Source organism: Acomys minous, assembly GCF_964271855.1.
Source record: "Acomys minous genome assembly, chromosome: 7".
In the NCBI taxonomy this organism is placed as follows: Eukaryota; Metazoa; Chordata; class Mammalia; order Rodentia; family Muridae; genus Acomys; species Acomys minous.
This window is the reverse complement of record NC_140488.1, coordinates 31,329,360-31,352,398: the sequence shown is the minus strand read 5'-3', so window position 1 is coordinate 31,352,398 and position 23,039 is coordinate 31,329,360. Positions and strand designations below refer to the sequence as shown.

The 23,039-nt window shown below is 37.1% G+C and overlaps 1 protein-coding gene across 8 annotated transcripts in view; it reads left to right on the top strand.

The window, feature by feature from the left end:
- GRIA3 (glutamate ionotropic receptor AMPA type subunit 3) overlaps nt 1-23,039 on the top strand; it is a 277,428-nt gene that overhangs the window by 182,792 nt on the left and 71,597 nt on the right. For all 8 annotated transcript variants that reach the window (XR_014780756.1, XM_084790517.1, XM_084790521.1 and 5 more), the window contains 5 exons: nt 11,226-11,387; nt 14,498-14,665; nt 18,396-18,500; nt 19,365-19,472; nt 21,356-21,562. Coding sequence is in view for 7 of the 8 variants with exons in the window: in XM_084790517.1 (XP_084646643.1) it covers nt 11,226-11,387; nt 14,498-14,665; nt 18,396-18,500; nt 19,365-19,472; nt 21,356-21,562 (750 nt within the window). In the remaining variant the exon portion in view is untranslated. The remainder of the gene's footprint in view (nt 1-11,225; nt 11,388-14,497; nt 14,666-18,395; nt 18,501-19,364; nt 19,473-21,355; nt 21,563-23,039) is intronic.

The following is a 23,039-nucleotide window of genomic DNA, read 5'->3' as shown; positions in this document are numbered from 1 at the left end:
TAAGCCTTGAATGGATTTATTTCCAGGTCTAAGTTATCTACACTAGCTGAAGGGAAAAGATCTGCTTAAATGTAAATCAATGGAGGTTTTTGTGTAATACCAAAGTCATTAAGAACTTTTAAAGGGTGAAACAAATCAGGGACAGTGTGTATTTGACTGCTGAATGTTCCAACACCAACTTTGTAAATGATGGGCTTAGAGAATTAACCAAGGACTGTTTACAGGACCTTGCATAAACTTATTAGGCACAAAGTCATAGTTCATCTTATACAGTTGAATTCAGATATGAACAACAGGTCTCTGGATCTGAAAGATGCAATATAATAGGAATGTGAAACAATTGATGAAACCTAGCATAACTTACAAATCTAAGTGAGTATCTTCATTGCCCAGGTTTCTACTGAACATTGCCATTAGTGCAGAGGTAAATAGTCAGATACACAGATATTTAATACCTAGAAAAGGAAAAAATAACTTAACATGTATATGAGCAGTAAGATTCCTCTATCTATCTATCTATCTATCTATCTATCTATCTATCTATCTCTCCTTCTCCTCATATCTTCTAATAGCTTCCCTGTGTAAAGTTCACTGAGACAACCAAAGGAAAAGATACCTCTGTGGCAATTAGGCAAGTAGCACTGATTTTGATGCTTAGTGTAAGCCCACAAAGGTAACTGAGTATCTAATCATGAGTTGTAATTGTTAAAATCCCCATGAAATAATAAAATGAGCTTAACAGAAATTCCACTTAGTACAACAGGGAACTTGGGACATTGAAGTAACTTAGCAATGACATTACAGAGTGAATATACAAATGTACTTATTGTACAGAAGGGAACATGATAATAAAAAAGACAAAGGTCCAGAAGCAGTCATCAAAATGTATAACAGCCTATGCAATCATTAAAGAAAGAGGAAAGGAATACATTTTTTGATAGAAAATACAGCCAAAATTGATATAGAACTTTCTTAGTCATTATGTTGCTAATTGAAAACATTGGTTAAAAATGTAGAGAAAGGATAATTCTTTTTAAATTAATTATAATTTGTTCAGATTTCCTGTTCCCACCCTCCCTCTCTCTTCCCCCCTCTTCCCCTGCCCTAGACCTCTGACAGAAGGGGACCTCCTCCCCAACCATATGACCACAGCCTATCAGGTCTCATTCTGATAGCCTGCTTCCCCTTCCTCTCTGTGCCACCAGGCCTCCCCACCAAGGGGAAGTGGTCAAATTGGGGGCACCAGAGTTCATGTCAGAGGCAATCCCTGCTCTCTCCACAACCAAGGAAAATGAGGTGTCCATTGGCTAGATCTGAACAGGGGTCTAGGTTTACTGCTTACATTGCCTTGGTTAGTACAACAGTTTGTGCAAGCCACCCTGGGTCCAGATCTGCCAGACTTTATAGTTTCCTCATGGGGTCCCTGAGCCCTCTGTGTTCTTCCATCCCCCCATTCTTTCATACCACTCTCATCTGGAACCCAGCAGCGAGTCCCAGCATCTGTCCTGATCCCTTGCTGGATGGAACCTCTCAGAGGACATCTATGTTAGGCTAATATTCACTTATAAGTGAGTATATACCATGCATGTCTTTCTCGGTCTGGGTTACCTCGCTTAGGATGATATTTTCTAGTTCCATCCATTTGCCTGCAAATTTCAAGATTTCCTTGTTTTTAATAGCTGAGTAATATTCCATTGTGTAAATGTACCACAGTTTCCTTATCCGTTCTTCAATTCAGGGACATCTAGGTTGTTTGCAGATTCTGGCTATTATGAATAAAGCTACTATGAACATAGTTGAGCAAATGTCCTTGTTGTATGGTGGAGCACCTTCTGGGTGTATGCCCAGGAGTGGTATAGCTGGGTGTTGAGGTAGCACTACACCCAATTTTTCTGAGAAAGCACCAGATTGATTTCCAAAGTGATTGTACAAGTTTGCATTGCCACTAGCAATGGAGGAGTGTTCCCTTTTCTCCATAACCTCATGCACATGTGCTGTCACTTGTGTTTATGATCTTAGCCATTTTGACAGGTCTAAGATGGAATCTCAGAGTGATTTTGATTTGCATTTCCCTGATGACTAAGGACGTTGAACATTTCTTTAGGTGTTAATCAGCCATTCAATGTTCCTTTGTTGAAAATTCTGTTTAGCTGTGAACCTCATTTCTTAATTGGGTTATTTGGCTTGATGCTGTTTCATTTCTTGAGTCCTTTATATATTTTGGATATTAGCCCTTTGTCAGATGAAGATCTGGTGAATATCTTCTCCCAGTCTGTAGACTGTTATTTTGTTCTGTTGATAGTCTCCTTTGCCTTACAGAATCTATTCAGTTTCATGAGGTCCCATTTATTAATTGTTGATCTTAGAACCTGAGCTATTGGTATTCTATTCTGGAAGTTGTATCCTGTGCCAATGAGTTCAAAGCTCTTTCCCATTTTTTCTTCTAACAGATTTAGTTTGTCTGGTTTTATGTTGAGGTCTTTTATCCAATTGAACTTCAGTTTCACGCAAGGTGATAAATATGGATAAATATGAATTTTTCTGCATATAGACATCCAGTTAGACCAGCACTATTGTTGAAGATGTTATCTTTTTTCCATTGTATGAATTTGGCTTCTTTGTAAAAAAAAAAAAAAACAAGTGTCCATAGGTGTGTGTGTGTTTTTCTGAGTCTTGACTTGACCAAATTCATTGGTGAACCAGCCTATTTCTATGCCAGTACCATGCCATTTTAGTTACTGTTGTTTGCAATCAGGAATAAAGATTCTTCCAAAAGATATTTTCTTGTGCTGGATTGTTTTAGCTATTCTGGGATTTTTTTCCCATATGAAGTTGAGAATTGATGAGAAGGGATAATTCTTACACATGGTTGGTGGAAATACAAATTATCACAGCCATTTTGGTAAATGATAAAGAATTTCCTCAAAAACCTGTAAAAGTAAAACCACCATGCAACCCAGAATTGCCACTTCTCAGTATAGATGCTCCTTGACCTGGTGGATTTTACATCCCAATGAACCCATCATAAATTTAAAATACAGAAAATCAAAACCATATCTCCATCAAGCTATGGCAGTGCTAAGGACATTAAAACACCAGATACTGGGGAGACAGAGTCAGGTTGATTGTGAGTTCATAGTCATCACAGACAACAAATAAAGCATTTTATCGGGGGAGGGAGGATGCATTTAACATACCTAACTCTGACCACTTTGGCTTGGCTCCATAATTCATCAAATGTACTGGTACCTTTAATGTAGTGACTTTCTTGAAGCCATGGCTCATTGCAGTTGCTCAGCATCCTAACAGTATCATATTGCACACTGCTAGCCCATTTGCTCATATAATTACTCATGAACTGAAATTTTGTTGGTCAACTCAGCTAAGTTAGTGTTTTGCTGAGGCTTTGGGAACAGCCTTCCACACCCTGCAAAATGCAATGGAATGTGTCTTTTTATGACTGCAGTTGTATCTAGGGGTTTGTGAAAGAAATTAAAACTAATTTTCAAATGATAGATGAATGGAGAACTAAAAATCAAGCACATTTTACCCTCAGTCAGTTGCTTCCACCAGCACTCTTCTTTATCCCATTTCTCTTTACCCTTTTCTTTCTTTACCTGATCTATCTGTTTGGTAACTAACATTTTACAGGCATTTTACAGAAGCTTTAGAGATATTTGACATTTATGGTGGTTTGCATATAAATGGCCCCCATAGGATCATAATTTTAAATCCTAGTCATCAGGGAGTGACACTATTTGAAAAGGATTAAGAGGTGTGGCCTTGGAGGAAATGGGACACTAGGGCTGGGCTTTGAGGTTTCAAACACCCATGTTAATCCCAGTATCTCTCTCTTGATCTTCATATTAGAATATAAGCCTTAGTTGATCCAGCAGCAGCATGTCTGCCTCCACCATGCTCCCTGCCACGATAATGGACTAAGCCTCTGAAACTATAAGCAAGCCCCCAACTAAATGCTTTCTTTTACGAGTTGTCTTGGTCATAGTGTCTCTTTCTAGCAATATCAACCCAAGCGAATATAACATTTATATACAAACTTTGAGATTGGTATGTTGGCAACTTCAAAAGAAAAATTTAGAAAAGCATTGTAATAAAAGAAATGCCTTACACACAGTGAGATTATAAGTGAATAGGAACCTGGAGCCAGCAAATTCTTCCTCAGAGATGTGAGTCCTAATTTCTATTGCTAACTTGTCCTTATATAGTGTAGGTGCTTAATGGATATTACCAGTGTTGTTACTTTACAGAGCTTTAAGTGAAATTTGAACTTCTTTGTAAAAGTGAAATGTCTTGGAAAGTTATGATAAGAGGCAGAGCAGGATCAAGAACCTGAAAGTGTCTTCCCCCATACAAAAGTAGTCACCTAGTAGTCCTATCTGAACATACTCTTCATTCTTTGTCATACTTAATCTTGGAACATGAGATAGTTACTATTGTGACATCAGTGTCCTTGATGAAGTTGTTGGGACATACTAATCTCAAGGGTTTTTTTCACTGCAGATTCTGTGTTTACTAATATAAGCTACAGAATGCAGACACATGTAACAGAAATAACAGCATATTTTGGATCATGTTAGAAGGGAAGCAGGCATCTGCTGAGTGCTGCCCAACAGTCAGCACCACTCTCTCACCTTCCCTCATTCTGCTCACGACCTTCATGTAATGGTGTTCACTGATTTTCTTCTAGTTATTGTCATTTCTGTTACATTGTTTTATTTATAGAGATTTCAGTAGAACTTGGAAAGTAGTCCCACCTCTTTAGATGATCAAGAGAAATCAAACTCAGGAGACATTTGTGAGCCTGTAAATTAGTTGCTCCAACTGATTCGATAAAAAGAAAAGTGCAGCAAAATCCAGTCAGCTGCAGCTTATTATAAAAAGTGATTCCACTTTGATTATTCTACCCCTTAGAGCAAACCTTCCCTTTTTTAAAATCACTATCATATTCCAACTGCAATTTTGGTGACATCTTTGCTAAACTTGCCCATATAATCTCAGTTTCCTGTGCTTGCAGGTTGTGTTTGCGTATGTCATAAAGTCTAGCGTACTGGTAGAAAAGTAGTAGGCTTCGGGCCTTGTTAGATGAGAAACAGAAAAACCAGAAATAATTGCCAAGCTCTATCCTTCCTTATGAAGCAGCTGCAGCATGACACTCATGTCTCTAGCAATAACCTTCCTACAACTGTTTTCACATTTTACCATCCAGGGGTGGGTTGGATGTTTCTGTTGGACTATTTTATTTATGGAATTTTCAGGCAACTCAGCACATAGTCCCTTCCACTTCTGGCTCTATAGGTGGTCACTTCAAGAACTGAAAATTAGCCGGAGTTTGTGAAAAAGTGAATTGTCCGGAAATGGAGTATAATGAGTATGATGAAAAAGGCTTTGAACCCTGTCCAATGAGAAGAAGTGAACATAGAATCAGCCAGTTTCTACCTAGGAGCCAACCCTGTTCTCCAACCATCTTTTGCTCTTATCATGATCTTCTCCATTTTCATTTTTCCTCCTATCTACCATGTAATCAGGGAATATGTGTGTGTGTGTGTGTGTGTGTGAGAGAGAGAGAGAGAGAGAGAGAGAGAGAGAGAGAGAGAGAGAGAGAGAGAGAGAGAGAGATGCACTGGTCTCAGTTTTAGCCAAACATTCTTGTCAGCACAAGAAGTGAACCTTAGTTACACCTATGGTTATGCAAAATACCTGAACATGTTGTGACAAGAGGCAAAGCAAGAAGAAAGTCTTTCTATATGTGTCCTTAATAAAAATATTAATTTTCAATATTTTCCACCCTTGCCATAATCATCTACTTATTTCTCTTCATCTATATTAGATATTTGTCAGTAAGCTCCTTTATATTAATGTTTATGTGTAGGTTATCCAAGTAGTCTCGTCTATTTTCTGTATCTGTAGGCTGCATTTGAACATATCAAAATGTAATCTAGAGATATGATCAGAACCACAGTAGTTTGAACCGTAGTAGAAGCGAAACTTGTCTTATCTTTCCATTGTTCTGTCCATTCATTCTCTTCCCATGTAGATCATTTTGGCTCACCTCTTTCATAATGCTTTCTTTGTTGAATTTCTTCAGTGTTAGTCTCTTTGTTACTTGGGATTTTAGTTGCAAATGTCAGCAATTCAATCTAGCAGTATGTAATATAAAAACATGCTTGAAAATGTTAAAATGGAAACAGTTAAGCCACAAAACCAGGCCACTTTTGCCCTTTACATATCACTTATATGTTCCTTATTTCTTTAATGATATTTCCCATTTTTATTTACTCCTTTTCTCACATGGGATTTGTTATCATCTCTATAAAATGAGCATCTTTCCAGAGATTTAGAAAAGACTCCTTTTCAATATACTCACCTTTTTTCTATGAGGTCAGACAGACAAACTCCAGCAGTGAAATTTAGCCAGCATTATGGACACGTGAAATTTCTTTAAATGATAAAATAACAGGAAATTGTGAGCTATTACCACCCAGTGTCCGTCTCTGCATCAAACTTTCTCCAACCATCCCTCATCCTGTCACTACGCCCTACCTCTAAATCTCATTCATTGCCCTACTCACATATTCTGGTTGCTGTCTGTGCTCCTTCCTGTTGTTACTGTTCTTATACTGCTTCTAAAGATTAGCACCAAACTGACACCCCAATGGCAGTAAGTGTCTTAGAGGATGAAATTTATTTAACGAAGTAGTACAGAAGTGGATCTTTCCGTGAATATTTTGAATGTTATCCAAAGAGTTTCAGGAGCTGGAAAGTCTTGATTTTAACTGAGATCCACAATCCTAAGAAAACTGGGATCTTCCTTTTCCTCGTCTTGATGTGTCTTTTCATGACTGTTAAATGATTCCTAGTCATTTTTCCTCTGTCAGTATCATTGGTAAGCATGTGGTGAAATCAGGCTTGATTCAACCCTCTGAGATTATAGTATCTCATAAGATAGCAGCTTGCAAAGGAAAGCAGTGACTGTGTTGCTAAGTTGAATCTGAATGAAGTTACTCCAGAGTCTAGCTGAGTCCTGCGATTTATTCAGCCTTTCTCTGAGCCTCCCTTGTTCCATCACCGACACGCCCCTTCACCATTTTCTTTCACTGCCTGAGTAGTCAATGTTGATTTTTTGTATTTGTAGAACTCACTATTCTCAACTATTGTAAGTTTAATTTACTTATAGTTCTTACAAAATTTTGTGGCAACTCTTAGGGGTAAATTTTGTAAAAGCTGTATATAAATTTAACTTATAATAGTGAGAAAAATGGATGAATGTGGACTAGGACTCAGCCATTGCCTGCCATTATCAAGAACGTGTATCCCAAAACTTAGTATTTTAAGTGTCTTTCATCCTTTATTTTTCTTTTTTTATCATCCAAAGTTTTGAAGGTCTCTTCTATTGTGCTATGTTCATACAGTCTTTAGATAGACTTGGCCTCAAAATCATCTTCAAGGTCTCTGGGTAGCCAAGCAAGAGGTGAATGTTGAAGTTATAAACAGTCACAATGTCCAATTGGCTTAGTCATATGGGTGAGTAAATTGAGCTAGTTGCTAGCCAACTTTCTTTCTCCAACTTTATTATCTTACCATGATATTCCCTAGAAGCATCATTTGCTTCTCCTTTTTGTACACTCTATGTATTTAGGGGTACCCTATTCTTTTTTGTGTCTTTACACTGGTTTCAGTGATACACAAATCCAATAAAACACTATGAAGAGTTGTGTGTATTCAATCCAATGATACACAACAATCTAACCACAAAGTGTAGTGCCTTTAAAATTTGGGAAAGTCTAGCAGCTTTGGCCTTTTAGTCTGTACTCATTGCTGCTCCTTTATATTACTCCTAGTCTTGCCATTCCATATTTATGGTCTACATACTATATGTCTCCTAGTCAGGTTTGTTTCAATAGCTATTTCACTCCCTGTGGGTAGTTTGAGGCCCTCGATTTACAACTTTGTCAACTCTAGTTGTACACAATGATAGACTCTAGTAACTCATTTTAGAAATAGAACAGGCTTTCTTAAAGTGGGACAAATACAGAAGGCTGAGCAGGAGGCACTAAAACCACCTTTCTTAGCTGTCTTCTACCACTGACCCTCCACCATTTTATTGAACATTGTTGTTATCCATGTGTTTAGTGATCATTTATTTGATGTATCTTTTGAGAGATTTCAAAAGCATTAACCCCAATTTGACCACTGTGAAGAGTCTGGTTCATCTGCCTAAGGAAAAAAATTTTAAAAAGGCATCAGAGACCTTCCCCTTTACCCATGACAGCATACAAAGAGGCAGTTGGTTTTCTTTTGCAGTATCTGCTACTGTCCAATCACTTGGTAAAGTTAAAGTTATTAATAAAACTCATATTCTCTGTTTTCTATTTTTCTTCATTTAGGAAGTAGGGAGTTGAGTAACAGACTTTCATAGCAATGACAGATTCTTCTAGTTTTTATACACAAGCTTGCTTATCTGATGACTTTAGTGCAGGGATTAGCAAATTAGGGAAATATTGTCTTCATATTTCTCATGAAGGGATCCTTTAGGAGAAACCTCAGCATAACAAGTTAATATTAACTTTAAAATGCTTTGTGGTTATTAAAAAGGAGGAGTGAGTTTCAGTATGCAAGCCAAACTAATTGGCTCCTTGTCCACTCTCCTTAAATTCATATTTCACGATGAATGGAAGGTGAAAAGGAGCTCTAATTACTGAGAAAGTGTCTCACTAAAATATTTTCTGAAACCATTTTCTAAGAAAGTAAAGCTGGGGTTGGTGACTGAAGAGGGGCACATGGGGCACTTTTAAGCACTGGTTACATTTGTGGTTCAGCTTATGCATATTATTTTAAAGACATGCACGTACTTCTTTGTGATTATCACACTTCAAGGAAGATATTTTGAAATATCTGTACTTATCACTAATTTTGTTTGCAATGCATTCCCAAAATGAAATGGACTAGTGGACCAGAGAGCACTAGTAATAAAATATGAATATTCACTCTAAGTGTGTTCACTGTATGTTACTTTCAAATTTCTGGATTTTTGAAATTTTCTTTTTTTTTCTAATTTTTTTATTTTTTCAATTTTTTTATTAATTCATTCATATTACATCTCAATTGTTATCCCATCCCTTGTATCCTCCCATTCCTCCCTCCCTCCCGCTTTTACCCTATTCCCCTCCCCTATATCTGTGACTGAGGGGGACCTCCTCCCCCTCTATATGATCATAGGGTATAAAGTCTCTTCTTGATAGCCTGTTATCCTTCCTCTGAGTGCCACCACACCTCCCCATCAAGGGGAAGTGGTCAAATATAGGACACCAGAGTTCGTGTGAAGTCAGTGCCTGCTCTTCACTCAGCCGTAGAGAATGTCCTCTCCGTTGGCTAGATCTGGGTAGGGGTTCAATGTTTACTGCACTTATTGTCCTTGGTTGGTGCCATAGTTTGAGCAGAACACCTGGGCCCAGATTGAAATGTTGGAGGTGAAGTTGGGCTAGGAGACTGCTCACTTCAAAAAGTTATGCATATGGACCTGAATTTGGGTCCCTCAAAGTTATGTACAAAAATAGGCATGGTTTTGAGCACCTATTATCCAAGCGTGCAGGAGGGGGAGTTGAAAGAGACAGAAGAATCCATTGAGCTAATTGGCTAGCCAGACTAAACAAAACAATGCTCTCCAGCTTTAATGAAACATCTTGCCTCAAAAAAAAAAAAAAGGTAGAGCAATTTAGGAAAAGACTGACCACTGGTCTCCCGACACGTGTGCACACATATGCTACACATACATCCATACACATGAACATATAAACACATGAAAGTATACACAAAAAAACATTCTGAAGATAATGGAGGGTTTCTTCCCATTTCTTTTTAATTTAAACTTAAAGTGTTTATTTTCTAAAGGAATTTGGTATATAAGTACTATATTTAAGCCATTTCTACCCCCTCTGTCTCCTGCCTTTTACCCTTCACCCCCTCTTAAATTCATGACCTCTTTTTTTTTCACAGAAAATCAATATATTTTCCAATTTTTGTCTCTTGATTTTTATAAGAAGTAAAACAGCCACCGATACATTGTGCATTTTTTCTCTTTGCAAGTTTCCCAATTGATAAACACATCCATTTTATTTTCTAATTTGTTTCTTGTTTTCTTTTTTAATGCGAGGGCAGTAAGGTACACAGGCTATATACATGAATTTTGGTAACCATTGTGTTCAGGAAAGCTCAGAACTAGCCAACTCCTATATTTGAAATAAATGGTAATTCCCAACAGCTAGTATCTTTTTCCTTCTTACTGCCACAAAGGTGTGCTTCCTTAAAATAGTTTTTTCATACATATTCTGACTACGGATTCCTCTCCCCCAGCTCCTCCGAGATTTCCCCCACCTTCCCTCCCATTAACATAGAAAGTTGGCTTCCATTCATGAAGGATTCTAACACATGAGCAACAAAGCACAGGAGACCGCTATCCAACAGAAGTAGAAGCAATTCCTGGGTAAGGTATCCCAGAAGACAGCAATACCCAGTGGAGTTGGCAGTGCCCATGTGGAAAAGGCTTAGGTGTGAACCCTGGGGAGAGCACTTTGAAGAACTTGGGTGACAGAGACACCAGATGGTAACCAGAGCAAGTTAAGGAGCAAATGGTGGATGCTATACAGATGTCAAGACTCATTTATGGATTCATGTGAGACGCACCCTGGGGTTTATGCCATCGTATACAGACAATCTGTCAGCTTCACTCACTGGTATTTCTGTGAATTACAAATGTCTAAATACTCATCACAATAATCTGAAACACTCTGTTATGTTCAGCATGTTAAGGTGAAGAAAAGATTTTTTATAGCACTTCTTACAGTCAGACATCTTCAGTATTCTCTAGCCATACAGTGTTTTATTTGAACTCTATGTAGGAAGACTGAAGAAAATGCAGGTAAATGAAACAAAATATTTGCTTAAAAGCAAAACCTGTCTTGGTCTGTGTAGTATTTATAGCAGATAAAGTCATAAGTGGGAAAATGGAAGTATGTACCATTTTTCCATTGTGCTTATAGTTTCAAAGACATGATGTCTTAATAATTGGCTTTACATTTAAGGCTTTCTTTATTGCTAATAAGTAATCCTAGGAAAGAAATCCTCTAGTTCATCCTTACTCTCCAACAGGTAATGTAACCAGAAACATACATCTCTCACACTCATGATCCATTTCACTGTCTTTCCAGGGTTTTACTGACATTTTACTGGAAAGAGTCATGCATGGAGGAGCAAATATTACAGGTTTCCAGATTGTCAACAATGAAAACCCAATGGTTCAGCAGTTCATACAGCGCTGGGTGAGACTGGATGAAAGGGAATTCCCTGAAGCCAAGAATGCACCACTAAAGGTAATGCTCCATGACACATAGACAATGAAGGCCAGATTTCCAAAGCTTTTCAATATGGCCTTTACGTACTTACAACCATCCTATGATCAAGTAGTCTTCCCTCAGAAGTGATCCAAAGATGCTTAAAAAAAGAAAAACAGCTGCAACTGATTCTATAGCATAGCCCCGCCCCGAAATAAAGAAACTATTGGGAATAGATCTTGCAATAATCTAGGGCTTGAAAATAAATTTACTTATTTTTAAATGAATCTAATTTCTAATATGCTCATAGTAATTTACACTATTACAAGAACCTGAATCAGGCAAAGGGTGGAGGCAGTGGGAATAGGTAAAGAAGATTGATAGCCTGAAACAGAAAATTGGATTTTACATTATTTATGTGATTGCTCCATGATAATAAGTTTCATGAATCTCAGAACACCCAAGTGAATTAGTCCGTAATATAGAATACGTATTGCCTATATGTATGGAATATTGAACAGAAATAGTTGCCTGTCTACAAAAGTGGTCTTTAAAAGTAATTAGATTACCTAAGTTGCTCATTTTCCCAAAATCAAAATAAGAATATTAAAAGCAAAAAGTCATATTTAGACTGCATATTTTTCACATGTGTTTCCTATGGTCAGAGATCCTATTATTTTTCGCAAGTTTAAAACAGATAAATTAGGCAGAAATTATTCATGTTACACAAAGGGTCCTTCCAATATATATTTGAATATATATATAAAGAACTCTTTATGTAACATATCGCATATACATATATAGGATATGTGTCTATATATTATATATATTATACATATATTTTATATATGTGTGTATGTATATATGCTCATTCCCTCAGCACACCAATTCAAATAGAAAACTACCATTTATACCTTCTTTGCTGCTATAGTAAAAATGTGTACTAGAACCATGATGTAAGATGAGGAATCAAGGATGTTAAAATTGTCCCCTTACAAAAGGAAACCGAGGAAGGTCTCCTTTCCAGTTCTCCTTTCTACATGACAATAGGGTTGAGAACAGTAGGAACATAGAAGAAAGATGAGATGCACTCTGAACTATTCTAAATGGGTCACATCAGAGCCTAATACAAGTAAAAAAAATTTAAACAATTGAAATGCTCTAGAAAATTTGTGTGCTAAACATAACTTTATATTTCAATAAAGTCACTCACTAGTTAGAAGCTAACTCTATGGCTGTAGTCCAGATTATGCATGCCAGAGTTTGCCAGAGCAGTCCTAACTTAAAACATCCTGCCCCTTGATCAGAGCAGGTGTCCTGATTTGGCTCGGTGAATATAGTTGCATTCTCAATGAGGAATCCTTTATAATCAAATCCTTTTTTATGTACTAAACTGGTGTTTCTTCTCATGCTATATTTAAGTGAGCTTATGAAAGTATATGTTTCCATGAAACTGCCTAACCATACTGTTTTATGATGTTTTGATTTAGCAACTATAGAAGACAAAGATACACTTATTCATTATTTTAAGGGTTCTCAACAATTTTCAAGACACAATGTTAGGTACAAGAAAATGAATATAAGGTACAAAAAGAGAAAATACAATGTATATTATCCCTGCTCTGAAAATGTATAACTTCTAGGAAAGATATTGAAAAAATCTCAGGTACCCATTAATAACAATGAATGTGTATGATGCAACATGGTAGTATTTGCTACAAAGAAATACTTAGTCTTATAAATATAACCCTACAAATGGTTTAACAAGGTGCTAAGCCTTGTATTGAACCAATCAAAGATCATACTTTAATACTTGATTTAGACTATATCGAGTTGGGAAAAGAAATTAAAATTCAGATGCTGTTTAATCTATATTTCATAAATATTCTTTTTATCATTTATTTTAGATTGAGTGGGCAATCTCATGCATGGGTAAATAGAAACTGAATAAAGTACAAAAGTAAACAATTCTTTTAAGATAGCTTTAGAAGAACTTCATTAAGACTGATGACAATTTATGGAGTTGGTTGGAAGGAAAACCAGCACTCTGCTTTAGGTAATGTTAGGATGGGCAAGTACAGAGATTTTTCTTCATGAAAGAAAATATGCTCTTGTTATAGCCATACTTGATGATCTGCTTCTGAGAGAAAAGTAACAAGAGAAAAGTAAATTGATAGTTGTAGAGACAACAATGTATTCACTCTCAATTGTATTTGGACAGTCTTTTAATACAGTGAGCACTCCCCTTAGGACATTTTGCTACATTTTAAAAAGTCAATAAGATTCCATATTCTAGAAGTATTCATCACCCTTGCAAAACAGAGGCCAATTTATTTTAATCATGCTTTGTTGATTCATTCAATGGAAAAGCATCCACCATTTCAAACCGCAGCTAATCAAATCCCTTGTGTTAAGTGACTAGCCTCATCCCTAGTAGAACATATCACTGTATTCAAGGAATAGAAAGTAAGTATTGTCGCCTAAAAGAGGTAGCATCATGAAGCATTGCCTACAAATTGTCAACGTTATCAGATTTAAAACTCAATAACAATTGTAATTTTCTACAATTGAAAAGCATCTTTGGTTTTTGCTACCCCCTGGGAAACAAAAACTGATTTATTGCTGGCCAGAGGTCCTAGCTTGCTACAAACGTGGTCCAGACAGAAATGATTAATGTTTCCTTCCAAATTAATTTCAAGCTGTCTAACTTAGCTATTTCCATTTTCCCCTAAGTAAACAGCAGATCTGAATTTTCTATTACAAACAGCAATAACTCAGCCTTGCTTTAGGATATGCTGTTTCCTTTCCAATCTATACATGCCATCCTTAACACCACATGCATTTCTTCCCTTACAAAGTAACCAGCCTTGTATAGTCACTCACTCAATATGAAATAGTATTGAGAGCAAGAAAGAGATTCCCTTGAGCCATTTGATCTTAATAATCCTAACATGTGCACACATGAGGTAAGAGGCATCATTGTCGAATGCATCAAAGTCAGTCTTGCCCAGAGATAATTTCCAACTCAAATAATTAGGATGATATCTTTGTAGAGCAAAAGGTAGAAGTGAATGAAAATCAGAAGGAGCAAGGCAAGTTTGGAGGATGTCATTTGTCATGCTATCTTGTTTTTCATGCATCTGTTTTAGTATACTTCGGCATTGACACATGACGCAATACTGGTCATAGCAGAAGCCTTCAGATACCTGAGGAGGCAACGAGTGGATGTATCCCGCAGAGGCAGTGCTGGAGACTGCTTAGCAAACCCTGCTGTGCCCTGGAGTCAAGGAATTGATATTGAGAGAGCTCTGAAAATGGTAAAGACAAGTGTTTATTGGGGGTGGACGGGCCTTAGAAAGACACAAAAAGTCAGACTTCAGTCCTGAAAGAGGGTGTACTAAAAGGGACAGCATCTTGGGCTGTGCAGAGAAGGTACACGTGGATAGTCACCCAAATCTAGAATGCAATCAATAGAAAGTTCTGCTGTAAAATTTGAAAAATATAATAAATTTAGGGCAACTAAATCTTTAGTTCTATGCCACACTGTAAATGGTAAATGAAATTGGTACCCTCTGAATATAGACTGAATGCAATAATTAGCTTCAAGATAACATATCTTCTACACATATGGCATTTCCTAGGGAGATTTGGGATATTTTATAAGAGGATCCTAACTTCAAGGCAAGCATTACAAAGGACAGCAGCATCCTTGGGCTCATCAAACAAATTATGAGCCTGAATGGACTGTGAAACTGAGACAGTGTGATAATATTTCTGTTGTCAGAAAGAACACTTGTACTATTCTGCATGGTAGACTACAGGAACATGATGCATTTTCTAGACCTACTTAAGAGGCTTTTGCCCAGTGCCGCAAAGAAAAAGCCTAAAGAAAAGTACAAGGATTCAATAGATAGACGATCAAATAGGTCATTGTTTTTAGTATTTACTGGATAGGAGATCATTTAAGGCTTCAAGCAGTGTCCTTTGAACAGATTCCATTATTTACACTAGGAGCAACATCACCCATTCATTGCAGCTTTCCAAGCAAGAGCTCTTTCCTGAATATTTTACTTTACGCCTGCCACATGTGCCTGCATGCATTAAAATGAGCCTTCAAGAGTACAAGAATCTCTTCTTTCCAACTAATTATCTTGATGTTTGGAACATCCAAATGAACAAAGAGATAGGCCATCGTAACATAACTCTGTGCACAACTCAGCAGTGAGGAATTAGGAACAGCCTCATAACGTACACCATTTTGTGTAGTTGGCTCTCTTACTGCTGCCTTAAATTTGCCAAGTTGGATGCATTCAATCAAAAGAGGTTAGTAGCCCCTGTGTCTCTCTCCAAAAAAGAGATATGAGTCATTCTCATATCATGCAGACTTTTATGTCATTATGTCAATTCCCTAACAGATGCCCTGAGTGTAGTTTTATGGAGGTAGGCACTGCACAATTTTGAAGAGCAGTTAATTAAATTCAACCTTCCTAGCAGTTACAAGATTTGTATTGTCAGGTAGAACATAATGATGAGTGAAATATAAAACTGCCTCAGAGTGAATCAAAAGGTGTTTTCATCAACAAAGCCTCATGGGGCAGAAGCCAGCATTTCTAATTGATTTGGCATTCATAACATAAACCACCACCTTCCTCAAACAGAAAAATGGTCACCAGAATAGAAAATAAGAAACTAACTTGGCTATAAATTAATTGGGCCAACCACTCTGTCACAAAGAAAAGTTCTGCATGTTTAATTCACTGATAAGTTCAGGTGATAAGCCAAATAAGTCGCATGACCACAGGGCTCCTTCAAGTCTTTTTACAGACCAACTTGTTTCTATTTCTCAAAAAAATCTGGAAAGCCATGACCCTTCCTAAAAGAAAATGCTCTCTCAATAAAACTGTCCTATTCAAAATGACTGAAAACAAGGCTAATTTGAAATAATAAATGTCTTACTACATTTTTAATCCCTTTTTATTTTCCTTCATCAAAAATGAGATTATATGATGTACAAGCATCCTTTCTTATGACCAGCCCATAGTTGTTTCTCAAGAAATCATTTTCTTCCTCTAAAGAAATTGGGAAACAAAATCACTGTTTTAGATCAAAGCACTTATGAGGCACTTAGGAAACCGTTGTGAGTATGTATCAAACTCCATATTAGTATAAAAATAGAAGGTAAGCTAAGGAGAATTCATATTTGAATTGCATTGCACTCAGTGTCTCTTATCTTGAGATTCTCCCAATCTAGTGTGGGATCCAGAAAGATGTAAATGACTAAAATTATAGGTAAATCATATGTTAGGCTATTCGGATTAAAGAGAGATTCTAGATGAGGTAATGGGAACTTGTCACTGTCATTCAATACTAGGCCATGTCCCTAAAAATAGAGTTTACTTAGAGTGGTAGTCCAGTTCTATTCCTGCTCACCAAAGACTTGAATCATGAGATCTGGTATCTCCAGGAAACCTATTGACTGCCCACTTAATAAACCAAATTCAGATAAGCTGGGCCTTTTTAACGAGACTTGAAGGCCTGAGTATGTGAAGCAATGAATGATTTCTATGCATAGTCTCTGTTCTGTCTGACATCACAATATTTATCAGTTTTAACCTACCCAATAATATATCAACAAAGGTCCATTTCTTTACCTAGAACTGTCATCTCACATGGCTTGCAAGCTTAGTGCTCTGGTTCATTGGATCAGATGGAATTGCCAAATCGGAGCAGTTACATAGTCTCCTACCAGTACTAAGCAATCCACTTCTTTTAAAAACTATTCCCAAAGCCTTAATATAAATTTTCCCCTTGGCAGTATAACCCCATTGCTGCCCCTAATTTGTTTACTAGCTTGTCATTTTCTATAAATGAAGGGAAAGATATTTGTCAGTTTATCCTTTAAAAAAACAGATTATTTTTCTTTGAAGTCTTACTTCTTTACTCAGGAAGTGAAAAATGCAGATAGAGTGACAGATAGACAGTCTTTATTTGCTATTTCTGAACTGTAGAGCAGATAAGAAAATCTGCCTTTTATTTTCTTAAGAGTAGGCCCAGAGGCAGGGACCTTTGTAGCATATGTGGACTCTGAAATTGGCATCCCAAAGCAGGAGTGCAGCTCTCGTACCTCTATCTATTATGTAGCATTCCATATTCCTAATCCTGTAAAGTTCACACATTTTCATCAGTCTTTAAATTATCTCTCCATGGCACTCATCTTCTCTGCTACCTGTCTGTATCTTGACATACGGTAAGTCCATAAATGTGCAATCCTCCCCAAAAAAATAGTCAAAGTCATTTTGGTTAGTAATTAATACAGCTTGGAGCTGGAAAGAAGATTCCAAGGGTTACAATGCTTGATGCACAAACCTAATTACCTGAGGTTAGTGCCAAGACCCCACAAGGGAAGGAAGGAATCAACTCCTAAAAACTGTTCTCTGAGCTCCACACACACTGAGGCACACATACATCTGCACCCACCTATTCATATTATACACAGAGAATAATAAACAAATAATGGTAAGTGTTAATCTGTCTAGACTGCCCTGTGGTTTTTACTACATGACAGACATTACTTGGAACTCAATTAATCATCTAAATAGTTCTGAGAAATAGGTACTTCCAGGATTTTACATTTTACATACTTTTATATATGTTTTATATACTTTCACTGAGTCATTCTGTGGAAACAAGATTATTTTCAAATATTGGAAATATAAAGATAAGATGTAATGATGCCCCCAAAGAGACTCATAATGCAGAAGAGTACATTAGCCTAGTTCATTCTTAAGAAGGGACTACTAGAAATGTCAAGTCTCTGACACACTGGTTATAGACACTACACTGCATTATACAGGCAACCTCCTCTAATACCTAAGGTTTCATAACTTAAAGGCATACTAAGAACATATTACTAAGAAAATAAAGCTCTGTGAAGACTTGATCTGCTACAAGGAATTCAATGACTTGAAATAAAAATCCTCAAAGATGTCATCCTAGAGACCTAGAGTGAACAATGTAAACACCTTTTGCCTTTTGCCTTTTTACCAGGTGCAAGTGCAAGGAATGACTGGAAACATCCAATTTGATACTTATGGACGTAGGACAAATTATACTATTGATGTATATGAAATGAAAGTCTCAGGCTCTCGAAAAGTAAGTAACCAAAATGATTAAAGAAATGTCTCTCCAAAAGTGAGAGCACTTCCACACAAGAAGACGTGTGGGAAATACACAAAGAAAAGCCCCACTTGGTGATTTTGTTTTTCCATCAGCTGAGGAGCTTAGATAAGATACATTGAGTTTTGTAACCAGAATGATTCAGCCAGAGGTTTTTAAAAGAAGATGACCCTCTGAGTTTAGTCATATAAAAGTAGTAGCTCACAAGTTATTAACAATTTTCTGAACAAATGAAAGTAATAACAAACTTTATAGCATGCTATTAAAGAGAATCTTCTAAAGCACGTATGATTTTTAACAAAAAGAGTGAAAAGTAGGTCTCTTTCCACATTGCCAACACACTGTCAAAAGTACTTGGGACAAAACACCTTTCTCCATAGCTGAATTTTAATCACCAATTAGCTTCTATCTTACTAACAGTTGAGTTAGGCATAGCGGACTTCATAGTCATATGATAAACTCTTAGAATACACACTATCTTGTGTCTACATGCTGCTTTGTAGCTACTGGCTACTAATGGCTTTCTACTCCTATATGTCAGCTTTCTGCAGTTCCTAATATTTTTCTGCTGTAGAGATTTAATGATGGAAAAAGTGCCCATTACACAGCAGGCTGAAGTATTTTGCAGAGTGTCAATAAGGGTGAGGTGAGGAAAGGAATCTGAAAGATAGAAGAATAGCAAGCACATCTCTCTGTGTATTCTTTCTGTCCTGAGGGCAGTAAAAACACAGATAGAAACAGGGTCCCAGTCCTTGTAAATCTCAAGCTACTTAAAGAGTCCACTTGGTATTTCTTTAGAGAAAGTTAGGCATCTGGGTCAAATGTCTATTTTTTTTCTAGGCTGGTTACTGGAATGAGTATGAAAGGTTTGTGCCCTTCTCAGATCAACAAATGAGCAATGACAGCGCATCCTCAGAGAACCGGACCATTGTAGTGACTACCATTTTGGTAAGTGTGGACTTACAACAGGTAGGTTTTATTGAACAGCAGTCTAAAAGTATTATTCAGTTCTAAGTATTCTGAACAGTTCTAAAATTATTATTCAGCCAGTCTTGAGTTTAAGCATGCCAAAGTTCTAACACAACAGCTGCTCAGTTACCCTCAAGTACCTCTCTATCATACGATAAAGAAAATGTCATTATACACAATGTAATTTTATTCATCCATAAAGAAACATTAAATTACATCATTTCTAAGAAAGTTTTCAGAACTGGAAAATATTGTATAAGTAGAATAACAAATACTACATTCTCTCTCTCTCTCTCTCTCTCTCTCTCTCTCTCTCTCTCTCTCATGCTGATGTTAATTTCTAATTGTTAAATATGAGTACTTAAATAGGAGTAAGTATGAGTAAAGGCCAAAACATTAGATGGAAGATACATGAGAGAAAAGAGATATTAATGCGGACAGGTGGGGAGGGAATTATGATATCAACATGTAAGGAAAACTACTGTGGACAAAATGTTAAGATGGGTTGAGGATAGGTTTGGAGGAAAAGGAAGAGGTGACTAATCAGCCAGAACTAAGTATGTGTGAAGATTCTATAAGAAAATCGAAAGGAAGAAAGGGAAAAAGGGATGGAGAAGACATTTCAGTGAGTGAAGGTCTTTGCCACCAAATCTGAGTATCTGAGTTTGATAGCCAGAACTTCTATAGGTGAAGGAGAGAACTGACTCTTGCAAATTGTCCTTCTGACCTCTATACAAGCAACATGGTATATGTTAATTTCCTATATATACACAAAGGAAAGACAGAGAACATGAGCAGGAAGAAATGAATGGATGGATGAATGAATGAATGAATGAGGAACAATTTTACATATTATTATCCTCTTCTATTTCTCCAAAAGAATTGTGCTTCACCTGGATATAAAATCTGATTCTATAGGCCTGACGTAGTGGTGCATGCCTTTAATCCCAGCACTCTGAGGAAGAGGCAGGCAGATCGCTGTGAGTTCGAGGACAGCCTAGTCTACAAAACGAGTCCAGGACAGCCAAGGCTAGCACAAAGAGACTCTGTGTTGAAAAAAAAAACTGATTCTTCATTGTTTAGAGTTGTCATTGTATAAAAGATTCTAATATTGGATCTAACACTCCTTTGTACAACTGTGAAAATGACAATTTTTCTACTCCTCAGAGGTGGCTTTTTTTGCTATTTGTAGAATAGAAATAAATAATAGTAGTAACCTCCTACCTATGTCCTAGGGCCATTTCAAGGCACAATTAGCTATATAGAATTATTCCACAAAATTCAACACACTATAGTCATGTGAGGGAGTAGAGTCAGTCTTAAAATGATTTTCCAGAACCATATCTCAGTTAAAAACAAGTATGGTGTTTAAACAACATGTATCAATTATTCTCCTTCACTTTATCCTAAGAGCTGTATACAGCCCTGCAGACGGGAGGAAGAACAAGCCAAACACTCTGGATTCACAAGAACTGCAATGTTTCCCTATGGCCTGCCTGAGCTGGCTGTAGCTCCCTACTTGATACATTCTGAGACATAAAAGGCAATTCCTCTTTATGTACTGAAGGAAATAGTACTTCCCAATTCAACTACATCAAAAGACTTTACTGATGAAAACTAGCCCTACTTTCAAATTCTAGGGGAAAAACTTAATTAAATCACCAGTTTAAGGGATCCAAGGAATACAAACCTCCATGAATAGTTGATTGAGGCTCTTTTCCTTATTAAGTCAAAATTTTTAATAATCATTTCCATACACCAACCCTCAATAGTAACAGAGAGGAAAATGTCCTCCTTTTACATTTACTGTATCTTAGAAAATGGATAAGAGTAGTCTTTTGTTCTTTTTTCTGTTCTCTAAGGAATCACCATATGTAATGTATAAAAAGAATCATGAACAACTGGAAGGAAATGAGCGCTATGAAGGCTATTGCGTCGATTTAGCCTATGAAATAGCCAAACATGTAAGGATCAAATACAAATTGTCCATTGTCGGTGATGGGAAATATGGAGCAAGGGATCCAGAGACTAAAATATGGAATGGCATGGTTGGGGAACTTGTCTATGGAGTAAGTATTTTTCACTTCCACTGTTACTTATTTTTTATCCTTTTCAGTTAACAAGAAAAATTAACACGCTCAAGATGTATCAGATTTCAGAATTTTCATGAGTCTGTAGTCGAATAGTTTTTTGTGCAGTTGAGGTTGGGAAAGGTAGACTATCAATAGCATCCTTTGAGCAACAAGGTTATTTTATGAAAAAAAATAGATTTGATGGAATTTATTCAGTCACATTAATCACAGTGTGCCCTTTATTGAGAGTCTATCCCTTCTGTGTTTCACTGACTCGGGTACCAGAATCAACTACCCATGTAGTTCCTTAGCACTATTGCCATCTTTCTTCATTGATTCCATCCATTTCTAGTGAATCAGTATGCACTATGAATTCTACTAATTCTCTCAAACTTAAATGCCTTCTCAATCTCAACTATTGACATTATCACCTTAGTTGAGATTTTTACCAATTGTCTCTCACTTAACTGTCTCCCTACCTCTAGTTTTACAGTAACAAATCATAGCTACATTACTGCAATTCCCCACTTTGAAAACCAAGATAAAACTTTAATAAGGCTATAGTGGTATCTTCATGGCTCCTCTGTGACTTGGATTTAAATAATTTCGGTGTCAGCAAAGATCAGATCTTAGGCAGGCCCATGAGGTACATAAGGATTAGTATACTTGGGCCACCAAAACTACCCATTTTATAAACCAATCTCTAATTAATCAAAGTTCAGATGGTGGCAAGACATATTTAGTTCTAATAAGAATCATCTGCTATGATTGGTACCTGTCTAAACAACAGATACTGAGGATACTGGGAAGATAAATGAATTGGGGGGGCGGGTTGCTGAGAAGTCAAAGCTGGTAAGAAGCAAACATCCATTTATCTATTGGACTAAAGATCAGGAAAAATTACTCTAGTGGTAGTCAGCACAAATAGGGTGTTGGTCTTAACCATAAGAGACTACTGGGGTCACTCAATATGTGTTTTAGAATAGACCTTTGGAAGCAAGCATAAAAGAAGGAGCTTATTTCTAAAAATAAGGATACAGAATGGGAGCTAAGGCTTAAAATGAGGCTGGGCCCCAGGTATCAAAACTGGGACACTGTCCTCTTGCCAGACAAACAGCACAGTAACTTGAACCCCCACCTCCATCTGTGGGGCTGGAGCCAATCACCACCTGTCTTAGGTCAAGGTTGGCCCTGGGAACTGGGGCAGGACTGAGTTGCAGATGAGACACAGTGAATGGAGAAATGAGAAAGAGGTTTTCTATTTACAGAGAGGGGCAGGCAACCCAGTTGATTTCTGAAGACCCCAGCCAATCTCAACTGTTTTGACATAGCACCAACCTCTCACTTTCTGTCTGATGTTTTTCTCTTTCTTGTCCCTTATATCCCTCATACTCAAAGGCTATGGTCTTGCTCTCTCTGCATTTAGTACATCGCCTGACAGATATTCACTTTTTGCCCTAATGAATCAATAGCT